Genomic DNA, 23,269 nt, shown 5'->3' with positions numbered 1-23,269 from the left:
ATAGAGCTTGCAATTTTAAGCAACTTTCTAATTTACTCCTATTTTGATTTTTTCTTCATTCTCTTGTTATCTTTATTGAAAAAGCAGAAATCTAAGCTATGGAGCTGGGCTATTTTTGGTTTAGCACCCTGGTTAGCGCTTACTGATTGGTGGCTACATTTAGCCACCAATCAGCAAGTGCAACCTAGGTGCTGAACCAAAAATGGTCCGGCTCCTAAGCTTACATTCTTGCTTTTGAAATAAAGATAGCAAAAGAAGGCAGAAAAATTGATAATAGGACTAAATTAGAAAGTTGCTTAAAGGGACACTGTACCCAAATTTTTTCTTTTGTGATTCAGATACAGCATGCAATTTTAAGCAACTTTCTAATTTACTCCTATTATCAATTTCTCTTCGTTCTCTTGCTATCTTTATATGAAAAAGAAGGCATGTAAGCTTTTTTCTAGGTTCAGAACTCTGGACAGCAGTTTTTAATTGGTGGATGCATTTATCCACCAATCAGCAAGGACAACATAGGTTGTTCACCAAAAATGGGCCGCCATCTAAACTTACATTCTTGCATTTCAAATAAAGATACCAAGAGAATAAAGAACATTTGAAAATAGCAGTAAATTAGAAAGTTGCTTAAAATTGCATGCTCTATCTGAAGCACATAAGAAAATATTTGGGTACAGTGTCCCTTTAAAGTTGCAAGCTCTATCTGAATCATGAAATAAAATAATAGGAGTTATAATTTAAGGTGGTATTTTTTAAGATAGATTAAAAGGTATTCACACAAAACGTTAAAATTTACTCTTTTTGCATCCACGACGGATGTCTTGAAGATGGAGCCGCTCCGCGCCGGATGAAGATAGAAGATGCCGTCTGGATGAAGAATTCTGCCGGCTTGGAAAAGAAAAAAATTTGGCTTAGTATCCCTTTAAGGAGTAATAACTGCTGTAGGTTATCTTGAAAAGCCCCGGAGGCAGGTGAAAGACGTTGAAGAAAAAGCACTAGTGCGCATAATAATGTTCAGTTACACAACCTGGCTGACTTCCATAAAGGTCTCTGTGTATACTATACAAAAGGACAGGAGATGAACATTACATCAGAAGGCTTAGCGGCCGCAATGGTGATTGTGGTTGATTAATTGCAATGACATTGTCCAAGGTCCCTTTGTACACTGTAGTCAAGTGCAAGTGACAGGAACAGTTAACAGCTGTAGATCACACAGGTGACTGGTGCTGTGCTTACGATCAGTGCTTCCGGCCAAACAGAAGAGGAACGCCAAACTTTGAAGTTGTGTACACAAAAAGCACAGCATTAACTATACTCTGAGGGGTAATTACCCTTACCACAGGGTTGGAAGATTAAGCCAAGCGTTATTATAATGCAACTTTGTATTGTATTAAAGGGACAGTCAAGTAAAAAAAAAAAACTTTCATGATTTAAATATGGAATGTAATTTTAAACAACTTTCCAATGTACTTTTATTACCAATTTTGCTTTGTTCTCTTGGTATTCTTAGTTGAAAGCTAAACCTAGGAGGTTCATATGCTAGTTTCTTAGACCTTGAAGGCCGCCTCTAATCTGAAAGCATTTTGACAGTTTTTCACCACTAGAGGGGCGGTAGTTCATGTGTTTCACATAGATAACATTGAGCTCAGGCACGTGAAGCTCTTAGGAGCCAGCACTGATTGGCTAAAAATGCATGTCTGTCAAAAGCACTGAAATAAGGGGGCAATTTGCAGAGGCTTAGATACAAGTTAATCACAGAGGTAAAAAGTATATTATTATAACTGTGTTGGTTATGCAAAACTGGGGAATGGGTAATAAAGGGATTATCTACATTTTTAAACAACAAAAATGTTGGTGTTTACTGTCCCTTTAAGGAAGCAGCACTTTACGAAGGGAATAATTATTCCGATAATTGTAACCAACTTAAGAAAGATCCTTTGAGGAACATTATGCCGAGATTTTGGATACAAATTGCTACAAATATCTTAAAGTGGTTTTTATATCCTTATGGTGGTAAATTTGGAGACATCCCTGGACTTTTTACTTAAAGCTGAGCTTTAATTATATATACTATATTTTGTATTTGTGTGAAATTTTTTATTTTGTTCTTCACTCTTTTTGCATATAGGGTATTATCAATTATTAAATTTGCTAATACATGACTCAGCTGTTGTAGCGTCCACCATTATATTTTTATTCTCAAGTTGACAAGACACTCTGCATTTTCTAATAAAATTGAGTTTAGCTGTTTTTTAGAACAGTACAACCTAGCAATAACAATAAATTAAATTGATAAATCGGGTTTTCCTCTGGGTAGCAGATTTCCCAATACCTAGGTCACTAATAACCTGTTCTACAACCTGCTTAAATTCTGCAAACGTTCTTGTAAAGGTAACCTGCCACATTTTTGCAGCCATAAGGTGGTCAACCACAATCTGATGTCTCAGGCAGACAACTCTGTCCTGAGATCTGGCTACCCTTGACAGACTTCTGTGACATTATAACAACAGGATTAGGGCAAGGGTTAATAATGCCAGCAATAACTTCTACACATTTCACTTCTGCCTTGCATCAAATCAGTTAACAGAGTTTTTCTACCAAGAGCTATGAAGAAGATACAAGATGATATTCAATTCAATAGGCTCTAGATTTATACTTTCCAAATGATTTTGATAATCCAGAAAACATAATTCCCTTAGTGAATGCCAAGATAGCATTTCTGCCATTTCCAACACTGTGGGACAAGAAAAGTAAAATGTCTATAGTCGAGAGCTTGTATAAAGTTTAGATAGTGATTGGGATATGCACAGACCAAAAAAGAAGAAAACTGATCACCAGCCAAGTAAACTGAATAAGGGCAATCTATCTTGTTCATTGTCGTTCATCAGGGTTGGAAGCCAGAGCCCATTATTATTGCAGAAGCAGTTCACATCCATAAGGAATGACAGTGTTCTTACTTGTTCATTATTTTTCAGTCTAAGTAACACCTCAATCAGGAAAACTAAGATCTGATGACAGAAATACCTACAACATCTGCAGTTGTGAATCATTCACAGCTGCTGCAAAGGTTTTTTTTTTATGGTTTTTAATTTTTATCTTTTTTTTTTCCAGAGCGACCTGTGGTCTTTAGGAATTACAGCCATAGAGATGGCAGAGGGAGCACCCCGTAAGTACTTACATCATTGTTGCTATTTGCACATTGTAACTAACACAAATAGCTGCCAAAAATGGTATTTAACATGTTGGAATGCTCTGCATAAACGAACATCTTAGGAATGCAAAGCTGGTTGAATGCCGCTTTCTATGTGTTTATGATGGATTATTAAAACAATTGTATCAGTTGCAAGCTAAAATGCAGGCATAAGAGTTATCAAAAGGATTTTAAATCCAGTAAATTTTTTCCAAGAAGAGGTTTACAATCAGTACTCTCATAGGTTAGGTTTTAATCCCTTATTGCTGAATAATGAGACATAATGTATTTAAAAAAAAAAGTCATCCTGTTGATTTGAAATTAATATTAAGCCAATATTACACTCAAAATTGAATTCCCATAAAGGCCCAGATTACGAGTGTAGCGCTAACATAAGGGGTTTGATGCTGGTGTTGACGCTCGCCAGGTTTACCACTGGTATTACGAGTTGAAAGTAAACGTGATGGCTTGAATGCAATCTCAAGTTGCACTAAATTGATTACCACGTCCTCAGAGTTCTGGTTAACTTTTTATGTGTACATATGTATCTATATGTGTATATATGCATTTACAGACATATATACACATATAAACACATCAATACATATGTACACGCATATAGACATATATATAAGTGCATTGGAGCACTTTGCAGTTAAGCAGATGAAAACCTGTAAAAGGATAGTTATGCAATATTCATATTTAATAAAGTGCTATACTGTGTATTTACTGTAAATATTTCACATTCCAATGTTCTGCACATAGCAGAATATGTTCTAAGTATTTATAAACAGATATTCCTATATATATCTGCATATATCTATACCTATATATAATAATGTATGTGTGTGTGTGCATATATATATATATAAATATATATGTGTGTGTGTATGTATGTGTGTATACAGTGTGTATATATATATATATATATATATATATATATATTTGTGCAAAAAACACATGTATTTATGAATAAATAGAACATATTCTTGAAAGTGAAATATTAATTTCCTTCTAAATATATTGAGAGTTCACATCTGCATTACTTTTGGGAATACAGAACCTGGCCATCAGGAGGAGGCAAAGACACTCCAGCCAAAGGCTTAAATACCTCCCTCAGCTCCCTCATCCCCCAGTCATTCTTTGCCTTTCGTCACAGGAGATTGGCAGAGAAGTGTCGGAAGATTATGGAGTAGTCTCTTATGGAGGGTAGTACTCTTTGAGATGGGACTGGAGTTTTAAGTAGTCTTGTCAACCTCTCAGTGAGAGCATTGACGAAAGTTAGAGTCCGGAGATGCAGGGAGAGTCTTTTTTGCGAAACCATCCTGACTCATATTAACAGTTCCATAAGCAATCAGCGTTGACGAGTTTCGCTGCCTGCTTTTCTGCACTCAAGTCCATGTCAGAAGCGCTGCTACCATCTGTCAAACTTGAAGGACCGTGTTGCTGTTCCACGGCATAGATTCCGGTAAGATCGTTTCAGTTTGTACATGCTTGTAAAGTTAGAAGACAGGGTCTCAGTGGGACTCCTTTATCTTTATGGAATCAAGGGTTAATATCTCCGGAGGGGGATTATTGAACAATGGGGGCTGTAATCATCTTTATGTTATTTTGACTGCTCTTGTGTAAGTGATATTTGGGGCTCATAGAATTTTACAGAATGTACAGGTTATTTTCGAGCTGCGCAGTTTAATGAACTGGCACGCATTTCTTAGCGGGAGTGAATCCTGCACGGTGTGGTCACGTTTTTGTTTCCCATTTCCGTATTCCTGAACGTGCGACTGCGGAGAGGATCCGTTTTCTCTATCGGTCTGGGTCATAGGAGGTGGTGAGTGCCCCAGCCATTGGGGGTGTAAGGCGCCAGTTGTTTTTTTACCATAATCTACTTAGCCGAGTTATGGAGGATTCTGATATGTTAGAGGGGGTTTCCTCTGATTCAGATTTTGATACCTGTGTTTATTGTGAAGAGGCCCGGCTAACCCAGCCCTCTCAATTATGTTCCGTATGCCGCAATAGAGTGTTCTCATCTTCCCATGTTGGAATGTTAGCGACCAATGAGCCATCCGCCTCTGAGGAGGCATCCCGTAAGGTGCCTTCCCTAACATCTTCTGTTCCTACACAGGCGGTTGCCCCGCATACCGTTAGTCCTCCTGAAGGAGGCCTTTTTCCTCCAGAGGTTACTGCATGGTTTCGCATGGCCATTTCTTGGGCCTTAGCGCATTTGCATCTTCCTGCTATGTGCAAGCGAATATAAAATAGACATAACTTTGCAATTTATTTAACAAAAATCTACTACTCATTTGAAGTTCAGACTAAGTGCTATTGCACTGTCTTCTTATCATGCATTTGTTGATTATGCAAATCTACAGTGTTGACTGGTCCTTTAATACGTGTAATCCTGCATGTAAGAGGACTTTGGTATCTGATCAGTCTTCTGGGGATGTGGTGTCCTCTGAGGCTTCAGAGAAGCTACCTCTAGGATCGGAGACCCTGGATTCTCCGACGGAGGTGAATATTGCCTTTAAATTTAGAATGGCTTGCCTACGTGTACTTCTAAGAGAAGTTCTGGCGATGTTGGAGGATCCTAATTCAAATCCGTCAGCTGAATCTCAGTCTGCTGATTCAGATAGCGAGCTTGATTAGACGACTGGAGGGATGGTGATCCTATTCCTTATCATCTTTATATTGTTATTCTTTGGTTTTGTATCAGATTCCCAGGTCAGAGCTCTTGAGGGATTGTTGCATGATGGGCGGGCCCCATCGGTTTCACTTTCCCTTGGGCTATCTCTTGTGTACGCTTGCCTATTTCTTTTTATTTCCTGTTATTTTTTTAGTGGGAGATTATGTTGAAGCTCTTCTTAGGAAGACTTTTCGCTCTGGGATTCTGTTATTAGTGATTTTTATGTTACAATTGATGGAATCTTCCAGTGGAAGTTCTATATAAAAAAAACTATAATAGAAGTTTGTCTCTGGTCGGGGTGTTGTTCCCTCGATATGTCCGAAATTATATTTAAGCTTCGAAGCTTCTATGTTTCTTTTTATTATTCTCAGTTTTCTGGCCCTGCTAGAAATTTAGAATTTTCCATTTGATGCTTGAACAGATATGTCGTATCCTTCATATCGGGCTGGTCCTGTTTGGGTACCTGGTTTGGTATAGTTTTCTCTTCTTTTGTGGTTTGCACAGATATGTTGTATTTTGACTAGCAGGCTGGTCCTGTTTGGGTACTAGTTACCTCTCTTTCTTTTTAAAGACCCGATGAGTCCATGGATTTCATCCTTACTTGTGGGATTTCACCTCCTGGACAGCAGGAGGAGGCAAAAAGCACCACAGCAGAGCTGCTATATATAACTCCTCCCTTCCCTCCCACTCCAGTCATTCTCTTTGCCTGCGTTAGTGATAGGAAGTGGCAAAGTGAGGTGTTAGTTTTAAATTCTTCAATCAAGAGTTTATTATTTTTAAAGTGGTGCCAGAGAGTACTACTTTGTTCTAGGGTGTAGCCGTAGTCCATATCAGTCTCTTCAGTAGAGCTTTTGGTGGCTTTAGATCAGTAGGAACTGGTGGGACATAATTCTCACTGCACCTCCTATACCTTTATGCTGCCCTAATTCAGATAGCCTAAGCACAGTTAAACTCAGGCTTATCTTTTTCCACAGGGCTATGGGTCGGAGAGGACCTCTTACACCTGCTGGACTGTCCTGCTGTCGGACAGCATTTAAGGTAAGTGCTAACTTTATTCATTCTGGGGAATAAAAAGGAACTCAGAATAAAAGTGGGCACTTAATCTTTATTTGTTATGTCTTACATAAAGCTCTTATGTTGGGACATTGTTTTCTCTTACATAGAGGGCTTTTGTTGGGACAGTTATAAATACAGGCACTGGGGCTATAGGGAGAAAACTTGCAAAAAAAAATTAAGCATTATCAGTATATAAGGGATTTAATGGTTACGATCCCTTAGTTTGCTATTACTACGATTGTAGAGAGAGGTTACGCCCACGATGTGCGGGGCTTAGTTTTGCACGCTTCCTCAGGGTTATTGCGAAGTTCGAAGCAGTCAGGAGTGGATGCATAGGTGGCTCTACTACTGCATGTCTTCTGTAGATTCAGACAGGCGGTTGTAGCGTTTTAGTGCTCCTGAAGTGGCCGGATCGTTTTCTCTGCTGTGTCCGGATCGTTTGAAGTCTAAGATACAACAGTTCCGGTCAGGGAGTGATTCTGTCAGTAGGTAGGCACCTCATCAGAGTTGCTGAGGTGTATAGGTATCTTAAGTTATCTTTATTAACTTCTGGGGTCCGGTTTTTCTGTTAAAAAGAAAAAGCAGTAAAAAAGTTGCAGTTTTACAATTTAAAGGCACAGTACCGTTTGTTTTGTTTCTTTATTTCTGTATCATCAAATTTGTTTTTTCTTTACACAATTTGATTAGCCTTGTATACATGTTTGTCTCTTATTATTAAAGGGGTTACTTTTGCAATTTCTTAAAGAGACAGTAAAGTTTTTTTGGATTTAAAAAAAAGTTTTTTCTTTTTTTCTTTTTGTACTAGGGCTGTTGCTTCCTCATGGGCATTCAAAAATGAAGCTTCTGTAGAACAAATTTGCAAGGCTGCAACTTGGTCCTCTCTTCACACTTTTTCTAAATTTTACAAATTCGATACTTTTGCCTCGGCTGAGGCTGTTTTTGGGGGAAAGGTTTCTGGTTAGGCTGCACCGGTCGCCTCTCTTCAGTATTTCTTTCCCTGTTAAGGGAAATACCTTTGATCTACTGGGGCAGTTTGGCTTATCTCTTCCATGGATGTGGGAGAGTGTCTTCTGGGTTTCCTTCTGTTTTCTCTTGAAGTCTTCGGTCACTCTTTCTTCTAGGAGGACCTGGTCTTCTGAGTTTTTACAGTTAGGTTTTTCAACAGTAGAACCTTTTGCTGACTCAGAGTTCAGCAGGGGGTCGAGGGACTCTCATTTGGTGTGTCCTTTTGTCGGATCTGTACCTTTGGTGGGATCCGTTCTAGGTTTGGGTGTTCATGCCTATCCTAGTCTTATCCTTTAGGGGATTGGGGTCAGGGATTCTTCCATAGATCTCTGGATCCTTCGGTGAGGGGGAAGTTTATTCTTCCTTGTTCCCTTTGACTATATCACATCGCTGGGTTGGTTCAGTCTGTCAGGGGTGGGCATCAGAATCCTGATGCTCCTTTTTTGTGCTGTGACTTGTTTTCATGGTTGTTCTCCATTATGAGTGCTTTTTATTAAGGATTTTGAACAGGGTCTTTGCCCTTGGTATTTTGATGTTTTATGAAAGGGGGTCTTCGGAGGGGTGTCAGTCCTCTCCTCAGCTGGTAGCTGTTCCCTCGTTTTTTTTTGGGGGTTGACATTTCCCCTTCTGGTTTGGTGGGGGTATGTTGTTTCTCTATGATTTTATTCTTCTTCTTGCGGTTCTCTCGGGGCCTTCCAGGGTGTCCTGGAGAAAGAGTTATTAGCCAGTTCTTGATAGGATGGCTAGTTCTTAGCCTGAGGGTTTACCTGGCTGTCTAACAGACGTGCGGTTTTGGGTGGTCTCACCTGTCGCTTCTGCCTGGATATGTGGGCTCCTAAACAGATCTAGTTATTTTTTCTGTTCCTTTCTGAGGTCATGAACCTTGGTGTTTATTTATTTTGGCTTTAACGCGGCCGGCGGACAGGCAATTGCGTTCAAGTTTTGTCCGTTAGGACATTAGACTTCTTGGCTAGGATTGCATCAGTTATTTGTATCGATGCAGCATATGGTCCTTGAATTTGTCTATTCCTTGACCTGTTACGTTTAGTCAGCTGTTGTAGCCAGATGGTTAACTTAGCTGTCTAGCAAGTGGAAGGTCTGCAGTTTAAATCCAGCTACAGCTACTTGCACCTTGAATGTGTGGTCTCAAGTTTCTGGAATATCTATCCAGGTTCTAGTATCTCTTTCAGTCAGGTAATCTGCCTTCCTGGGTCTACTTTCTAAGGCGACTTTTTCTTCGGGTTCTGCAAGGGGCTTCTCTCCGCTTTTTGTCTGGGATTGTGCTTTGAGGTCCTCTCAGTTTCTGTAGCATTTCTTGTTTCTGTGTTCTTCCTAAGGAAGGGTACGGTGTTGGGAGTTTTGGTGTTTCCCCTTGTTGTGTCCAGGGTGGCGTGTTGCTTCACCTGAGCACATAGTCAGCGGGAATCTCGTCTCCTCAGAGGTTTGTGTGCTCCTTTTGGGATCAGTGATTTTGTGTGGTATCTGCTGTGAGCTTTTGCGGTCCTAATTGTTGGGCAGTTGCTTGGTCCTGCTCCTTTTTGGGTCTTTTGCTGCTGTTGACGCAGTTTTCGGGAGTTGGTATATTTTTTTTCAGGCTGTGGTGCACGTAGATGGGCCGCCTTCTTGTTACCCCCCCCCCCCCCGTTAGCATTCAGTGTCCTCTATAGCTTGGGTATTGTTTTCCCAAAGTAATGAATGCAGCTGTGGACTCTCCCTGTATTTAGAAGGAAAACATAAATTATAACTTACCAGATAATATCCTTTCCTTCGATACAGGGAGAGTCCATAGCTCCCGCCCGTGCTCTCCGGAGGGCGTCCCTAAAGTTATATTGTTCTTCTGGCACCTTTTTCACCCTGATATTTCTCCTACTGTTCTTTGTTCACTCGGCAGAATGACTGGGGGATGAGGTTGGTGGGGGAGGTATTTAAGCCTTTGGCTTGGGTGTCTTTGCCGCCTCCTGGTGGCCAGGTTCTGTATTCCCAAAAGTAATGAATGCAGCTGTGGACTCTCCCTGTATCGAAGGAAAGGAAATTATCTGGTAAATCATAATTTGTTATTTTCATGTTGGGTTAGCACACGTGAGAATATGCGATTGGGTTTACGTGTGTGTGGGGTGTTTATTGCCCACTTTTTGTGCTTCATTGACTTCTATGGGGGAATACATGAACACACGTGATATTGTAAGTTCAGCTTTTTGCGCTTGTCGGGTTAGTGCAGTTTACTTTCAACTCATAATATGAGTGCAACCTGTGTGCAAAGAGCTTACTTCTTACGCAGTTAATGCTGTATTGAGAGTGTTAAATAGTGCTCCACTCATAATCTGGCCCAAAACGTTTAATTGTGAACAGTAAAAAATGCTTTGAAATGTACTGGCTATATATATATATATATATATATATATATATATATATATATGCATTCCACACTTCTCACTCTCCTTATGTTTGTTTTGTGGCATATCGAGTAGACTCCCCCTCCTGGTCACATAATAAAGAGTTCAGAGTGTGTGGATATACGTTTGTGTGTGTGTATATATATATATATATATATATATATATATATATATATATATATATGTGTGTGTGTGTGTTGTGTATAAAAATTACACTTTTAATTGCTTATAAAAAAATTTTTTAGTATTAAAAACGATAGCAATTTAATACTTAATTGCTCATATATACTATGCAGATATTAAAACAATACTTTAATTTACTTCATTGTACTAGATCTGCCTACACAATAAATGTTTTGAAAGCAAATGTTCCTCATATTGAGAGCAGTCCAGGGACATATCCCTTACAAACCCTTTTGATTATGTTTATCTTATCTGTACTGAATGAGTATCACTAAGCAGAATGTAGCAGGGCTAGGCAAACTGCAGCACAAATCCATAATTTGCACTTCAGCTTCTCGATAGGGAAAGTATAATAAACACAGTTTGAAGATTTTAGAGGTGAATGTCCCTTTAGTGCAGTAAAAGTAATGTGTTGTATGGCATATTTTAGACCATGGTTGCATGTGCAATGTGCGGCCAGAGTAGAATGTTTAATGGAAATATTACTCTTTTAACAAAAGCCAAATAGAAATCAATAGAAATGGATAGAGATTTTTTTCTAAAGCACAGTCTATTTTTCATTTAAATAGCAGTTATTACCATTTTATAGCTTCTGCATAAATTAATAAATACAGAAATATTATACTTTGTAAACACCTTTATAATGACATTATGCGCATATTACAAGTTGAAATTAAAAAGTTAGCGTTTCAGAGCGAAAACCCCGACATGTATTTCTCTTGTTAAGTGTATCCAGTCCACGGATCATCCATTACTTGTGGGATATTCTCCTTCCCAACAGGAAGTTGCAAGAGGATCACCCACAGCAGAGCTGCTATATAGCTCCTCCCCTCACTGCCATATCCAGTCATTCTCTTGCAACTCTCAACTAAGATGGAGGTTGTAAGAGGACTGTGGTGTTTTATACTTAGTTTATTTCTTCAATCAAAAGTTTATTTTTAAATGGTACCGGAGTGTACTGTTTATCTCAGGCAGTATTTAGAAATATAATCTGCCTGCGTTTTCTATGATCTTAGCAGCAGTAACTAAGATCCTTTGCTGTTCTCACATATTCTGAGGAGTGAGGTAACTTCAGAGGGGGAATAGCGTGCAGGTTTTCCTGTAATAAGGTATGTGCAGTTAAAATATTTTTCTAGGGATGGAATTTGCTAGAAAATGCTGCTGATACCGAAGTAATGTAAGTAAAGCCTTAAATGCAGTGATAGGGACTGGTATCAGGCTTATTAATAGAGATACATACTCTTATAAAAGTGTATTTTAAAACGTTTGCTGGCATGTTTAATCGTTTTTTACATATGTTTGCTGATAAAACTTATTGGGGCCTAGTTTTTTCCATATGGCTGGCTTGAATTTTGCCTAGAAACAGTTCCCTGAGGCTTCCCGCTGTTGTAATATGAGTGGGAGGGGCCTATTTTGGCGTTTTTTTGCACAGCAAAAATTACAGACACAGACATCCAGCTTCTTCCTGCATGATCCAGGACTTCTCTGAAGGGCTCAAAAGGCTTCAAAAGTCATATTGAGGGAGGTAAAAAGCCACAGTAGAGCTGTGGCAGTTGTTGTGACTGTTTAAAAAACGTTTTTGTCATTTGTTATTCCGTTTTTGGTATTAAGGGGTTAATCATCCATTTGCAAGTGGGTGCAATGCTCTGCTAACTTATTACATACTCTGTAAAAATTTCGTTAGTGTAGCTGCATTTTTTCACTGTTATTTCAAAATTTGGGAAAATTTGTGTTTATCCTACATTGGTGGGTCCGGTCCACGGCTTCATCCTTACTTGTGGGATATTCTCTTCCCCTACAGGAAATGGCAAAGAGAGCACACAGCAAGAGCTGTCCATATAGCCCCCCCTCTGGCTCCGCCCCCCAGTCATTCTCTTTGCCGCTCTGAACAAGTATCATCTCCACGGGGATGGTAAAGAGTATGTGGTGTTAGTTGTAGTTTTATTTCTTCTATCAAGAGTTTGTTATTTTAAAATAGTGCCGGTTTGTACTATTTACTCTACAACAGAAAGTGATGAAGATTTCTGTTAAAAGAGGAGTATGATTTTAGCACCAGTAACTAAAATCCATTGCTGTTCCCACGCAGGACTGTTGAAACCAGAGAACTTCAGTTGGGGGGAACAGTTTGCAGGCTTATCTGCTTCAGGTATGATCAGTCACTTTTCTAACAAGACATAGTAATGCTAGAAGACTGTCAGTTTTCCCTTATAGGATCGGTAAGCCATTTTCTTAGACTCTGTAACAGAATTAAGGCTTATAAATTGGGATCTATGCTGGTTGACACTATTGTGGGCTAAATCGATTTAATTTGATCATATTTATATGACATTTGGAGTGTTTTGTAAACTTGAAACACATTTGGGAACGTTTTTATTATGCCTGGCAGTTGTTTAGACGCCTAATCTAGTCAGAAAGGCCCCTTCACTCTGGTATGCAGAGGGAGGAAGCCTCATTTTCGCGCCTCAGTTGCGCAGTTACTTCTAAAGGCAGTACATGCAGCTTCATGTGAGAGGGTCCTGTGGCTGAGAAACGGACTCAGGAAGGCTTATATTCTGTGGTGAATCACCCCTAAGGAAGGTAAAAGCCGCAGCAAAGCTGTGGCAGGGACTGTAGTGTGTTTAAACCGGTAAATTGAACTATTAGCTCCGGTTTGCTCATTTAAGGGGTTAGAGACTTGAAATTTGGTGTGCAATACTTTCAAAGCATTAAATTTTATAAAGATCAGATATTTCCTTGATAGTTTTTCGAACATTCAGAAATAAAGTGTGCTCTTTTTATTATTTAAAGAGACAGTAACGGTTTTGTTTAAAATCGTCTTTATTGCATTAATAGCCTGCCTAAATCTGTCTAACATGTCTGTACCTTCAGATAGCATATGTTCTGTGTGTATGGAAGCCAAGGTGGTTCCCCCTTTAAATGTATGTGCAAATTGTGCCATGGCGTCCAAACAAAGTAAGGACAGTACTGTCACATTTAATAAGGTTGCCCAAGATGATTCTTAAAATGAAGGTAGTGGGGATAGCTCATCATCCTCTCCTTCTGTGTCAACACCAGTTTTGCCCGCGCAGGCGATACCTAGTACATCTAGCGCGCCAATGCTTGTTACTATGCAGCAATTAACAGCAGTAATGGCTAATTCTATAGCAAATCTTTTATCCAAACTGCCAGCATTTTCCAGAAAGCGTGATTGCTCAGTTTTAAATACAGAGGATGAGCAAGTAGGCGCTGACGATAATTTATCTGTTATACCCTCACATCAATCTGAGTTGGCAGTGAGGGAGGGTCTGTCTGAGGGAGACATTTCTGATTCAGGAAAAATTTCTCAGCAGGCAGAACCTGATATTGTGGCATTTAAATTTAAGCTAGAACATCTCCGCGCCCTGCTTAAGGAGGTGCTAGCTACTCTTGATGATTGTGATTCTAGAGAAGTTGCGCAAAATGGACAAATTCTTAGAGGTCCCAGTGCACGCTGATGCTTTTCCAATACCCAAGAGGATGGCGGACATAGTGACTAAGGAGTGGGAGAAGCCAGGTGTACCTTTTGTTCCCCCTCCTATATTCAAGAAAATGTTTCCCATTGTCGACCCCAGAAGGGACGCATGGCAAACGGTCCCTAAGGTAGAGGGGGCAGTTTCAATGTTAGCCAAGCGCACAACTATTCCTATTGAGGACAGTTGCACTTTCAAAGATCCTATGGATAAAAAATTGGAAGGATTGCTTAAAAAGATATTTGTTCAGCAAGGTTTCCTTCTTCAACCAATTTCGTGCATTATTCCTGTTACCACGGCGGCGTCTTTTTGTTTCGAGGAACTAGAAAATTCGCTCCAAAAGGAGACTCCATATGATCGTCATGGACAGAATTCACGCACTTAAGTTGGCTAATTCCTTTATTTTGGATGCCGCTTTTCAATTGGCAAAATTAGCGGCGAAAAATTCAGGTTTTGCAATAGTGGCGCGCAGGGCGCTTTGGCTAAAATCTTGGTCGGCGGACGTGTCGTCCAAGACAAAATTGCTTAATATTCCTTTCAAAGGTGAGACCCTTTTTGGGCCAGAATTGAAGGAGATTATTTCAGACATCACTGGGGGAAAGGGCCATGCCCTCCCACAGGATAGGCCTTTCAAGGCTAAGAACAAATCTAATTTTCGTTCCTTTTGCAAGTTCAGGAACGGACCGGCTCCTAACTCTGCAGCCTCTAGACAAGAGGGTAACGCTTCCCAGCCTAAACCAGCATGGAAACCATTGCAAGGCTGGAACAAGGGTAAACAGGCCAAGAAGCCTGCTGCTGCTACCAAGACAGCATGAAGGGATAGCCCCCGATCTGGGACCGGATCTAGTAGGGGGCAGACTTCTCTCTTTGCTCAGGCTTGGGCAAGAGATGTTCCGGATCCCTGGGCACTAGAAATAGTCTCTCAGGGGTATCTTCTAGAGTTCAAGGAACTTCCTCCAAGGGGAAGGTTCCACATGTCTCGCTTATCTTCAGACCAGATAAAGAGACAGGCATTCTTACATTGCGTAGGAGACCTATTCAAGATGGGAGTGATACACCCAGTTCCAACAGCGGAACAAGGTCTGGGTTTTTACTCAAACCTGTTTGTAGTTCCCAAAAAAGAGGGAACTTTCAGGCCAATTCTGGATTTAAAAATTCTAAACAAATTCCTCAGAGTTCCATCATTCAAAATGGAAACCATTCGGACGATTTTACCAACAATCCAGGAGGGTCAATATATGACTACCGTGGACTTAAAGCATGCGTACCTGCATATTCCTATCCACAAAGATCATCATCAGTTCCTGAGGTTCGCCTTTCTGGACAAACATTACCAGTTCGTGGCTCTTCCATTCAGTTTAGCCACTGCTCCCAGAATTTTCACAAAGGTGCTAGGGTCCCTTCTAGCGGTTCTAAGGCTGAGGGGCATTGCTGTAGCACCTTACCTAGACAACATTCTAATCCAAGCGTCGTCCCTTTCCAAAGCAATGGCTCATACAGACATTGTTTTAACCTTTCTCAGGTCTCACGGGTGGAAGGTGAACATAGAAAAGAGTTCCCTGTCCCCGTCCACAAGGGTTCCTTTTCTGGGAACAATAATAGATTCTGTAGAAATGAAGATTTTTCTGACAGAGGTCAGAAAGTTAAAGCTTCTAAACGCTCTTCAAGTTCTTCAATCTATTCCTCAGCCTTCCATAGCTCAGTGCATGGAGGTAATAGGATTAATTGTTGCAGCAATGGACGTGGGTCCTTTTGCTCGAATTCATCTAAGACCATTACAACTGTGCATGCTCAAACAGTGGAATGGGGATTATGCAGACTTGTCTCCCCAGATTCAAGTAGACCAGGTAACCAGAGACTCACTCCGCTGGTGGTTGACTCAGGATCACCTGTCTCAGGGAATGAGTTTCCGCAGACCAGAGTGGGTCATCGTCACGACCGACGCCAGTCTCTTAGGCTGGGGTGTGGTCTGGGACTCCCTGAAAGCTCAGGGTCTATGGTCTCGGGAAGAGGCTCTTCTCCCGATAAACATTTTGGAACTGAGAGCGATATTCAATGCGCTCCTGGCTTGGCCTCACCTAGCGAAGGCCAGATTCATAAGATTTCAGTCGGACAACATGACGACTGTAGCGTACATCAATCATCAGGAGGGAACAAAGAGTTCCTTGGCGATGAGAGAGGTATCCAAGATCATCAAATGGGCGGAGGATCACTCCTGCCACCTATCTGCAATTCACATCCCAGGAGTAGACAACTGGGAGGCGGATTATTTGAGTTGTCAGACTTTCCATCCGGGGGAGTGGGAACTCCACACGGAGGTCTTTGCCTAGTTAACTCAACTATGGGGCATTCCAGATATGGATCAGATGGCGTCTCGTCAGAACTCCAAGGTTCCTCGATACGGGTCCAGATCCAGGGATCCCAAGGCGACACTAGTGGATGCATTAGTGGCGCCTTGGTCGTTCAATCTAGCTTATGTGTTTCCACAGTTCCCTCTCCTTCCCAGGCTTGTAGCCAGGATCAATCTGGAGAAGGCCTCTGTGATTCTAATAGCTCCTGCATGCCCACGCAGGACTTGGTATGCAGACCTGGTGAATATGTCATCGGCTCCACCATGGAAGCTACCTTTGAGACAGGATCTTCTAGTACAAGGTCCATTCAAACATCCAAATCTAGTCTCTCTGCAACTGACTGCTTGGAAATTGAACGCTTGATTCTATCTAAGCGTGGGTTTTCAGATTCAGTTATAGATACTCTGGTTCAAGCCAGAAAACCTTTAACTAGGAAAATTTACCATAAGATATGGCAAAAATAAATCCGTTGGTGTGAATCCAAGGGATTCTCTTGGAGTAAAATTAAAATTCCTAGTATACATTCCTTTCTCCAAGAGCGTTTGGATAAAGTTTTGTCAGCTAGTTCTTTAAAAGGACAGATATCTGCTCTGTCTGTTTTGTTACACAAACGATCAAGCCTGTCTACAGACCTATGACTCCTCCTTGGAGTCTAAATTTAGTTCTTTCAGTTCTTCAGGGGGTTCCGTTTGAACCCTTACATTCCATAGATATTAAGTTACTATCTTGGAAAGTTCTGTTTTTGGTTGCTATTTCTTCTGCTAGAAGAGTTTCTGAATTATCTGCTTTGCAGTGTACTTCTCCCTATCTGGTATTCCATACAGATAAGGTAGTTTTACGTACCAAGCCTGGTTTTCTTCCAAAAGTGGTTTCCAACAGGAATATTAACCAGGAAATAGTTGTTCCTTCTCTGTGTCCGAATCAAGTTTCGAAGAAGGAACGTTTGTTACACAACCTAGATGTGGTCCGTGCTTTAAAATTCTATTTAGAAGCAGCAAAGGATTTCAGACAGACATCATCCTTGTTTGTCGTTTATTCTGGTAAGAGGAGAGGGCAGAAAGTTACTGTTACTTCTCTTTCTTTTTGGCTGAAAAGCATAATCCGATTGGCTTATGAGACTGCCGGACGGTAGCCTCCTGAACGAATTACAGCTCACTCTACTAGAGCTGTGGCTTCCACATGGGCCTTCAAGAACGAGGCTTCTGTTGATCAGATCTGTAAGGCAGTGACTTGGTCTTTTCTGCATACTTTTGCCAAATTTTACAAATTCGATACTTATGCGTCTTCGGAGGCTGTTTTTGGGAGAAAGGTTTTGCAAGCCGTGGTGCCTTCTGTTTAGGTAACCTGACTTGTTCCCTCCCTTCATCCGTGTCCTAAAGCTTTGGTATTGGTTCCCACAAGTAAGGATGAAGCCGTGGACCGGACACACCAATGTAGGAGAAAACATAATTTATGTTTACCTGATAAATTTCTTTTCCTACGGTGTGTCCGGTCCACGGCCCGCCCTGGCTTTTAGTCAGGTTTAAAATTTCTATTCCATACACTACAGTCACCACGGCACCCTATAGTTTCTCCTTTTTCTCCTAACCGTCGGTCCAATGACTGGGGGGCGGAGCCAGAGGGGGGGCTATATGGACAGCTCTTGCTGTGTGCTCTCTTTGCCATTTCCTGTAGGGGAAGAGAATATCCCACAAGTAAGGATGAAGCCGTGGACCGGACACACCGTAGGAGAAAGAAATTTATCAGGTAAACATAAATTATGTTTTCTTAAAGGCGCAGTAACGTTTTTTATATTGCTTGTAAACTTGTTTTAAAGTGTTTTCCAAGCTTGCTAGTCTCATTGCTAGTCTGTTTAAACATGTCTGACACAGAGGTACCTACTTGTTCATTATGTTTGAAAGCCATGGTGGAGCCCCATAGGAGAATGTGTACTAAATGTATTGATTTCACCTTAAACAGTAAAGATCAGTCTTTATCTATAAAAGAATTATCACCAGAGGGTTCTGTCGAGGGGGAAGTTATGCCGACTAACTCTCCCCACGTGTCAGACCCTTCGCCTCCCACTCAGGGGACGCACGCTAATATAGCACCAATTACATCAGGGACGCCCATAGCGATTACCTTGCAGGACATGGCTGCAATCATGAATAATACCCTGTCAGAGGTATTATCTAGATTGCCTGAATTAAGAGGCAAGCGCGATAGCTCTGGGGTTAGGAGAGATACAGAGCGTGCAAATGCTGTTAGAGCCATGTCTGATACTGCGTCACAGTATGCAGAACATGAGGACGGAGAGCTTCAGTCTGTGGGTGACATCTCTGACTCGGGGAAACCTGATTCAGAGATTTCAAATTTTAAATTTAAGCTTGAGAACCTCCGTGTATTTCTTGGGGAGGTATTAGCTGCTCTTAATGACTGTAACACAGTTGCAATTCCAGAGAAATTGTGTAGGCTGGATAGATACTATGAGGTGCCGGTGTGTACTGACGTTTTTCCTATACCTAAAAGGCTTACAGAAATTATTAGCAAGGAGTGGGATAGACCCGGTGTGCCCTTTTCCCCACCTCCTATATTTAGAAAAATGTTTCCAATAGACGCCACTACGCGGGACTTATGGCAGATGGTCCCTAAGGTGGAGGGAGCATTTTGTACTTTAGCAAAGCGTACCACTATCCCGGTTGAGGACAGTTGTGCTTTTTCAGATCCAATGGATAAAAAATTGGAGGTTTACCTTATGAAAATGTTTATTCAACAAGGTTTTATTTTACAGCCCCTTGCATGCATTGCGCCTGTCACTGCTGCGGCGGCATTCTGGTTTGAGGCCCTGGAAGAGGCCATCCAGACAGCTCCATTGAATGAAATTATTGACAAGCTTAGAACGCTTAAGCTAGCTAACTCATTTGTTTCTGATGCCATTGTTCATTTGACTAAACTAACGGCTAAGAATTCCGGATTCGCCATCCAGGCGCGTCGGGCGCTATGACTTAAATCCTGGTCAGCTGACGTGACTTCAAAGTCTAAATTACTCAACATTCCTTTCAAGGGGCAGACCTTATTCGGGCCTGGCTTGTTGACATTACTGGAGGCAAGGGTCATACCCTTCCTCAGGACAGGGCCAAATCAAAGGCCAAACAGTCTAATTTTCGTGCCTTTCGAAATTTCAAGGCAGGAGCAGCATCAACTTCCTCCGCTTCAAAACAAGAGGGAACTGTTGCTCATTCCAGACAGGCCTGGAAACCTAACCAGTCCTGGAACAAGGGCAAGCAGGCCAGAAAGCCTTCTGCTGCCCCCAAGACAGCAGGAAGGAACGGCCCCCTATCCGGAAACGGATCTAGTGGGGGGCAGACTTTCTCTCTTCGCCCAGGCGTGGGCAAGAGATGTTCAGGATCCCTGGGCGTTGGAGATCATATCTCAGGGATATCTTCTGGACTTCAAAGCTTCTCCTCCACAAGGGAGATTTCATCTTTCAAGGTTATCAGCAAACCAGATAAAGAAAGAGGCATTCCTAAGCTGTGTGCAAGACCTCCTAGTAATGGGAGTGATCCATCCAGTTCCGCGGACGGAACAAGGACAGGGGTTTTATTCAAATCTGTTTGTGGTTCCCAAGAAAGAGGGAACCTTCAGACCAATCTTGGATCTAAAGATCTTAAACAAATTCCTCAGAGTTCCATCATTCAAAATGGAAACTATTCGGACCATCCTACCCATGATCCAAGAGGGTCAGTACATGACCACAGTGGACTTAAAGGATGCCTACCTTCACATACCGATTCACAAAGATCATCATCGGTTCCTAAAGTTTGCCTTTCTAGACAGGCATTACCAATTTGTAGCTCTTCCCTTCGGGTTGGCCACTGCCCCGAGAATTTTTACAAAGGTTCTGGGCTCACCTCTGGCGGTTCTAAGACCGCGAGGCATAGCGGTGGCTACGTATCTAGACGACATCCTGATACAGGCGTCAAGCTTTCAAATTGCCAAGTCTCATACAGAGATAGTTCTGGCATTTCTGAGGTCGCATGGGTGGAAAGTGAACGTGGAAAAGAGTTCTCTATCACCACTCACAAGAGTCTCCTTCCTTGGGACTCTTATAGATTCTGTAGAGATGAAAATTTACCTGACGGAGTCCAGGTTATCAAAACTTCTAAATGCTTGCTGTGTCCTTCATTCCATTCCACGCCCGTCAGTGGCTCAGTGCATGGAAGTAATCGGCTTAATGGTAGCGGCAATGGACATAGTGCCATTTATGCGCCTGCATCTCAAACCGCTGCAATTATGCATGCTAAGTCAGTGGAATGGGGATTACTCAGATTTGTCCCCTCTACTAAATCTGGATCAAGAGACCAGAGATTCTCTTCTCTGGTGGCTTTCTCGGGTCCATCTGTCCAAGGGTATGACCTTTCGCAGGCCAGATTGGACGATTGTAACAACAGATGCCAGCCTTCTAGGTTGGGGCGCAGTCTAGAACTCCCTGAAGGCTCAGGGATCGTGGACTCAGGAGGAGAAACTCCTCCCAATAAATATTCTGGAGTTAAGAGCAATATTCAATTCTCTTCTAGCTTGGCCTCAGTTAGCAACACTGAGGTTCATCAGATATCAGTCGGACAACATCACGACTGTGGCTTACATCAACCATCAAGGGGGAACCAGGAGTTCCCTAGCGATGTTAGAAGTCTCAAAGATAATTCGCTGGGCAGAGTCTCACTCTTGCCACCTGTCAGCGATCCACATCCCAGGCGTAGAGAACTGGGAGGCGGATTTTCTAAGTCGTCAGACTTTTCATCCGGGGGAGTAGGAACTCCATCCGGAGGTGTTTGCTCAACTGGTCCATCGTTGGGGCAAACCAGAACTGGATCTCATGGCGTCTCGCCAGAATGCCAAGCTTCCTTGTTACGGATCCAGGTCCAGGCACCCGGGAGCAACGCTGATAGATGCTCTAGCAGCTCCTTGGTTCTTCAACCTGGCCTATGTGTTTCCACCGTTTCCTCTGCTCCCTCGAATGATTGCCAAAATCAAACAGGAGAGAGCATCGGTATTCTGATAGCGCCTGCGTGGCCACGCATGACCTGGTATGCAGACCTAGTGGACATGTCATCTCTTCCACCATGGACTCTGCCTCTGAGGCAGGACCTTCTAATACAAGGTCCTTTCAATTATCCAAATCTAATTTCTCTGAGACTGACTGCATGGAGATTGAACGCTTGATTCTATCAAGGCGTGGCTTCTCCGAGTCAGTCATTGATACCTTAATACAGGCTCGGAAGCCTGTCACCAGGAAAATCTACCATAAGATATGTCGTAAATATCTTTATTGGTGTGAATCCAAGAGTTACTCATGGAGTAAGGTTAGGATTCCTAGGATATTGTCCTTTCTCCAAGAGGGTTTGGACAAAGGCTTATCAGCTAGTTCTTTAAAAGGACAGATCTCTGCTCTGTCTATTCTTTTGCACAAGCGTCTGGCAGAAGTTCCAGACGTCCAGGCATTTTGTCAGGCTTTGGTTAGGATTAAGCCTGTGTTTAAAACTGTTGCTCCCCCGTGGAGCTTAAACTTGGTTCTTAAAGTTCTTCAGGGAGTTCCATTTGAACCCCTTCATTCCATTGATATTAAACTTTTATCTTGGAAAGTTCTGTTTTTGATGGCTATTTCCTTGGCTCGAAGAGTCTCTGAGTTATCGGCCTTACATTGTGATTCTCCTTATCTGATTTTTCATTCAGACAAGGTAGTTCTGCGTACCAAACCTGGGTTTTTACCTAAGGTGGTTTCTAACAGGAATATCAATCAAGAGATTGTTGTTCCATCATTGTGTCCTAATCCTTCTTCAAAGAAGGAACGTCTTTTGCATAATCTGGACGTAGTCCGTGCCTTGAAGTTTTACTTACAGGATACTAAAGATTTTCGTTTACTCTGGACAGAGGAGAGGTCAAAAAGCTTCGACAACCTCTCTCTCCTTTTGGCTTCGGAGCATAATACGCTTAGCCTATGAGACTGCTGGACAGCAGCCCCCTGAAAGGATTACAGCTCATTCTACTAGAGCTGTGGCTTCCACCTGGGCCTTTAAAAATGAGGCCTCTGTTGAGCAGATTTGCAAGGCTGCGACTTGGTCTTCGCTTCACACCTTTTCAAAATTTTACAAATTTGACACTTTTGCTTCTTCGGAGGCTGCTTTTGGGAGAAAGGTTCTACAGGCAGTGGTTCCTTCCGTTTAAGTTCCTGCCTTGTCCCTCCCATCATCCGTGTACTTTAGCTTTGGTATTGGTGTCCCACAAGTAATGGATGATCCGTGGACTGGATACACTTAACAAGAGAAAACATAATTTATGCTTACCTGATACATTTATTTCTCTTGTAGTGTATCCAGTCCACGGCCCGCCCTGTCCTTTTAAGGCAGGTCTAAATTTTAATTAAACTACAGTCACCACTGCACCCTATGGTTTCTCCTTTCTCGTCTTGTTTCGGTCGAATGACTGGATATGGCAGTGAGGGGAGGAGCTATATAGCAGCTCTGCTGTGGGTGATCCTCTTGCAACTTCCTGTTGGGAAGGAGAATATCCCACAAGTAATGGATGATCCGTGGACTGGATACACTAGAGAAATACATTTATCAGGTAAGCATAAATTGTGTTTTTTAATGTGTGTCCTGGTTAAACAATATGGCAACACTAATAAATAAATATATATGTATATGTAGCACTTTATTTTAATGTACTTATATTGTGCAACTTTTTTTTTACCACTTACATTTTATGCTAGGGGGCCTATTTATTAATGTGCGAACGGACATGATCCGATATTGCGGATCATGTCCGCTGCACATCGATAAATGCCGACAGCATTGCCATCCCCTGCAGAATCGCAGCCAATCGGCAGCTAGCAGGGGGTGTCAATCAACCCGATCGTATTGGATCAGGTTGATTTCTGGCGATCTCTG

The 23,269-nt window shown here is 41.8% G+C and overlaps 1 protein-coding gene across 1 annotated transcript in view; it reads left to right on the top strand.

The window, feature by feature from the left end:
* The window catches only part of TNIK (TRAF2 and NCK interacting kinase), a 949,249-nt gene that overhangs the window by 483,188 nt on the left and 442,792 nt on the right, over positions 1–23,269 (top strand). The window contains 1 exon segment of the mRNA XM_053710136.1: positions 3,109–3,163. Within this exon segment, the coding sequence (XP_053566111.1) occupies positions 3,109–3,163 (55 nt within the window).

Source organism: Bombina bombina, chromosome 4, assembly GCF_027579735.1.
Source record: "Bombina bombina isolate aBomBom1 chromosome 4, aBomBom1.pri, whole genome shotgun sequence".
NCBI lineage: Eukaryota > Metazoa > Chordata > Amphibia > Anura > Bombinatoridae > Bombina > Bombina bombina.
The sequence above is the reverse complement of the archived record's forward strand: the minus strand, read 5'-3'. Positions and strand labels throughout refer to the sequence as shown.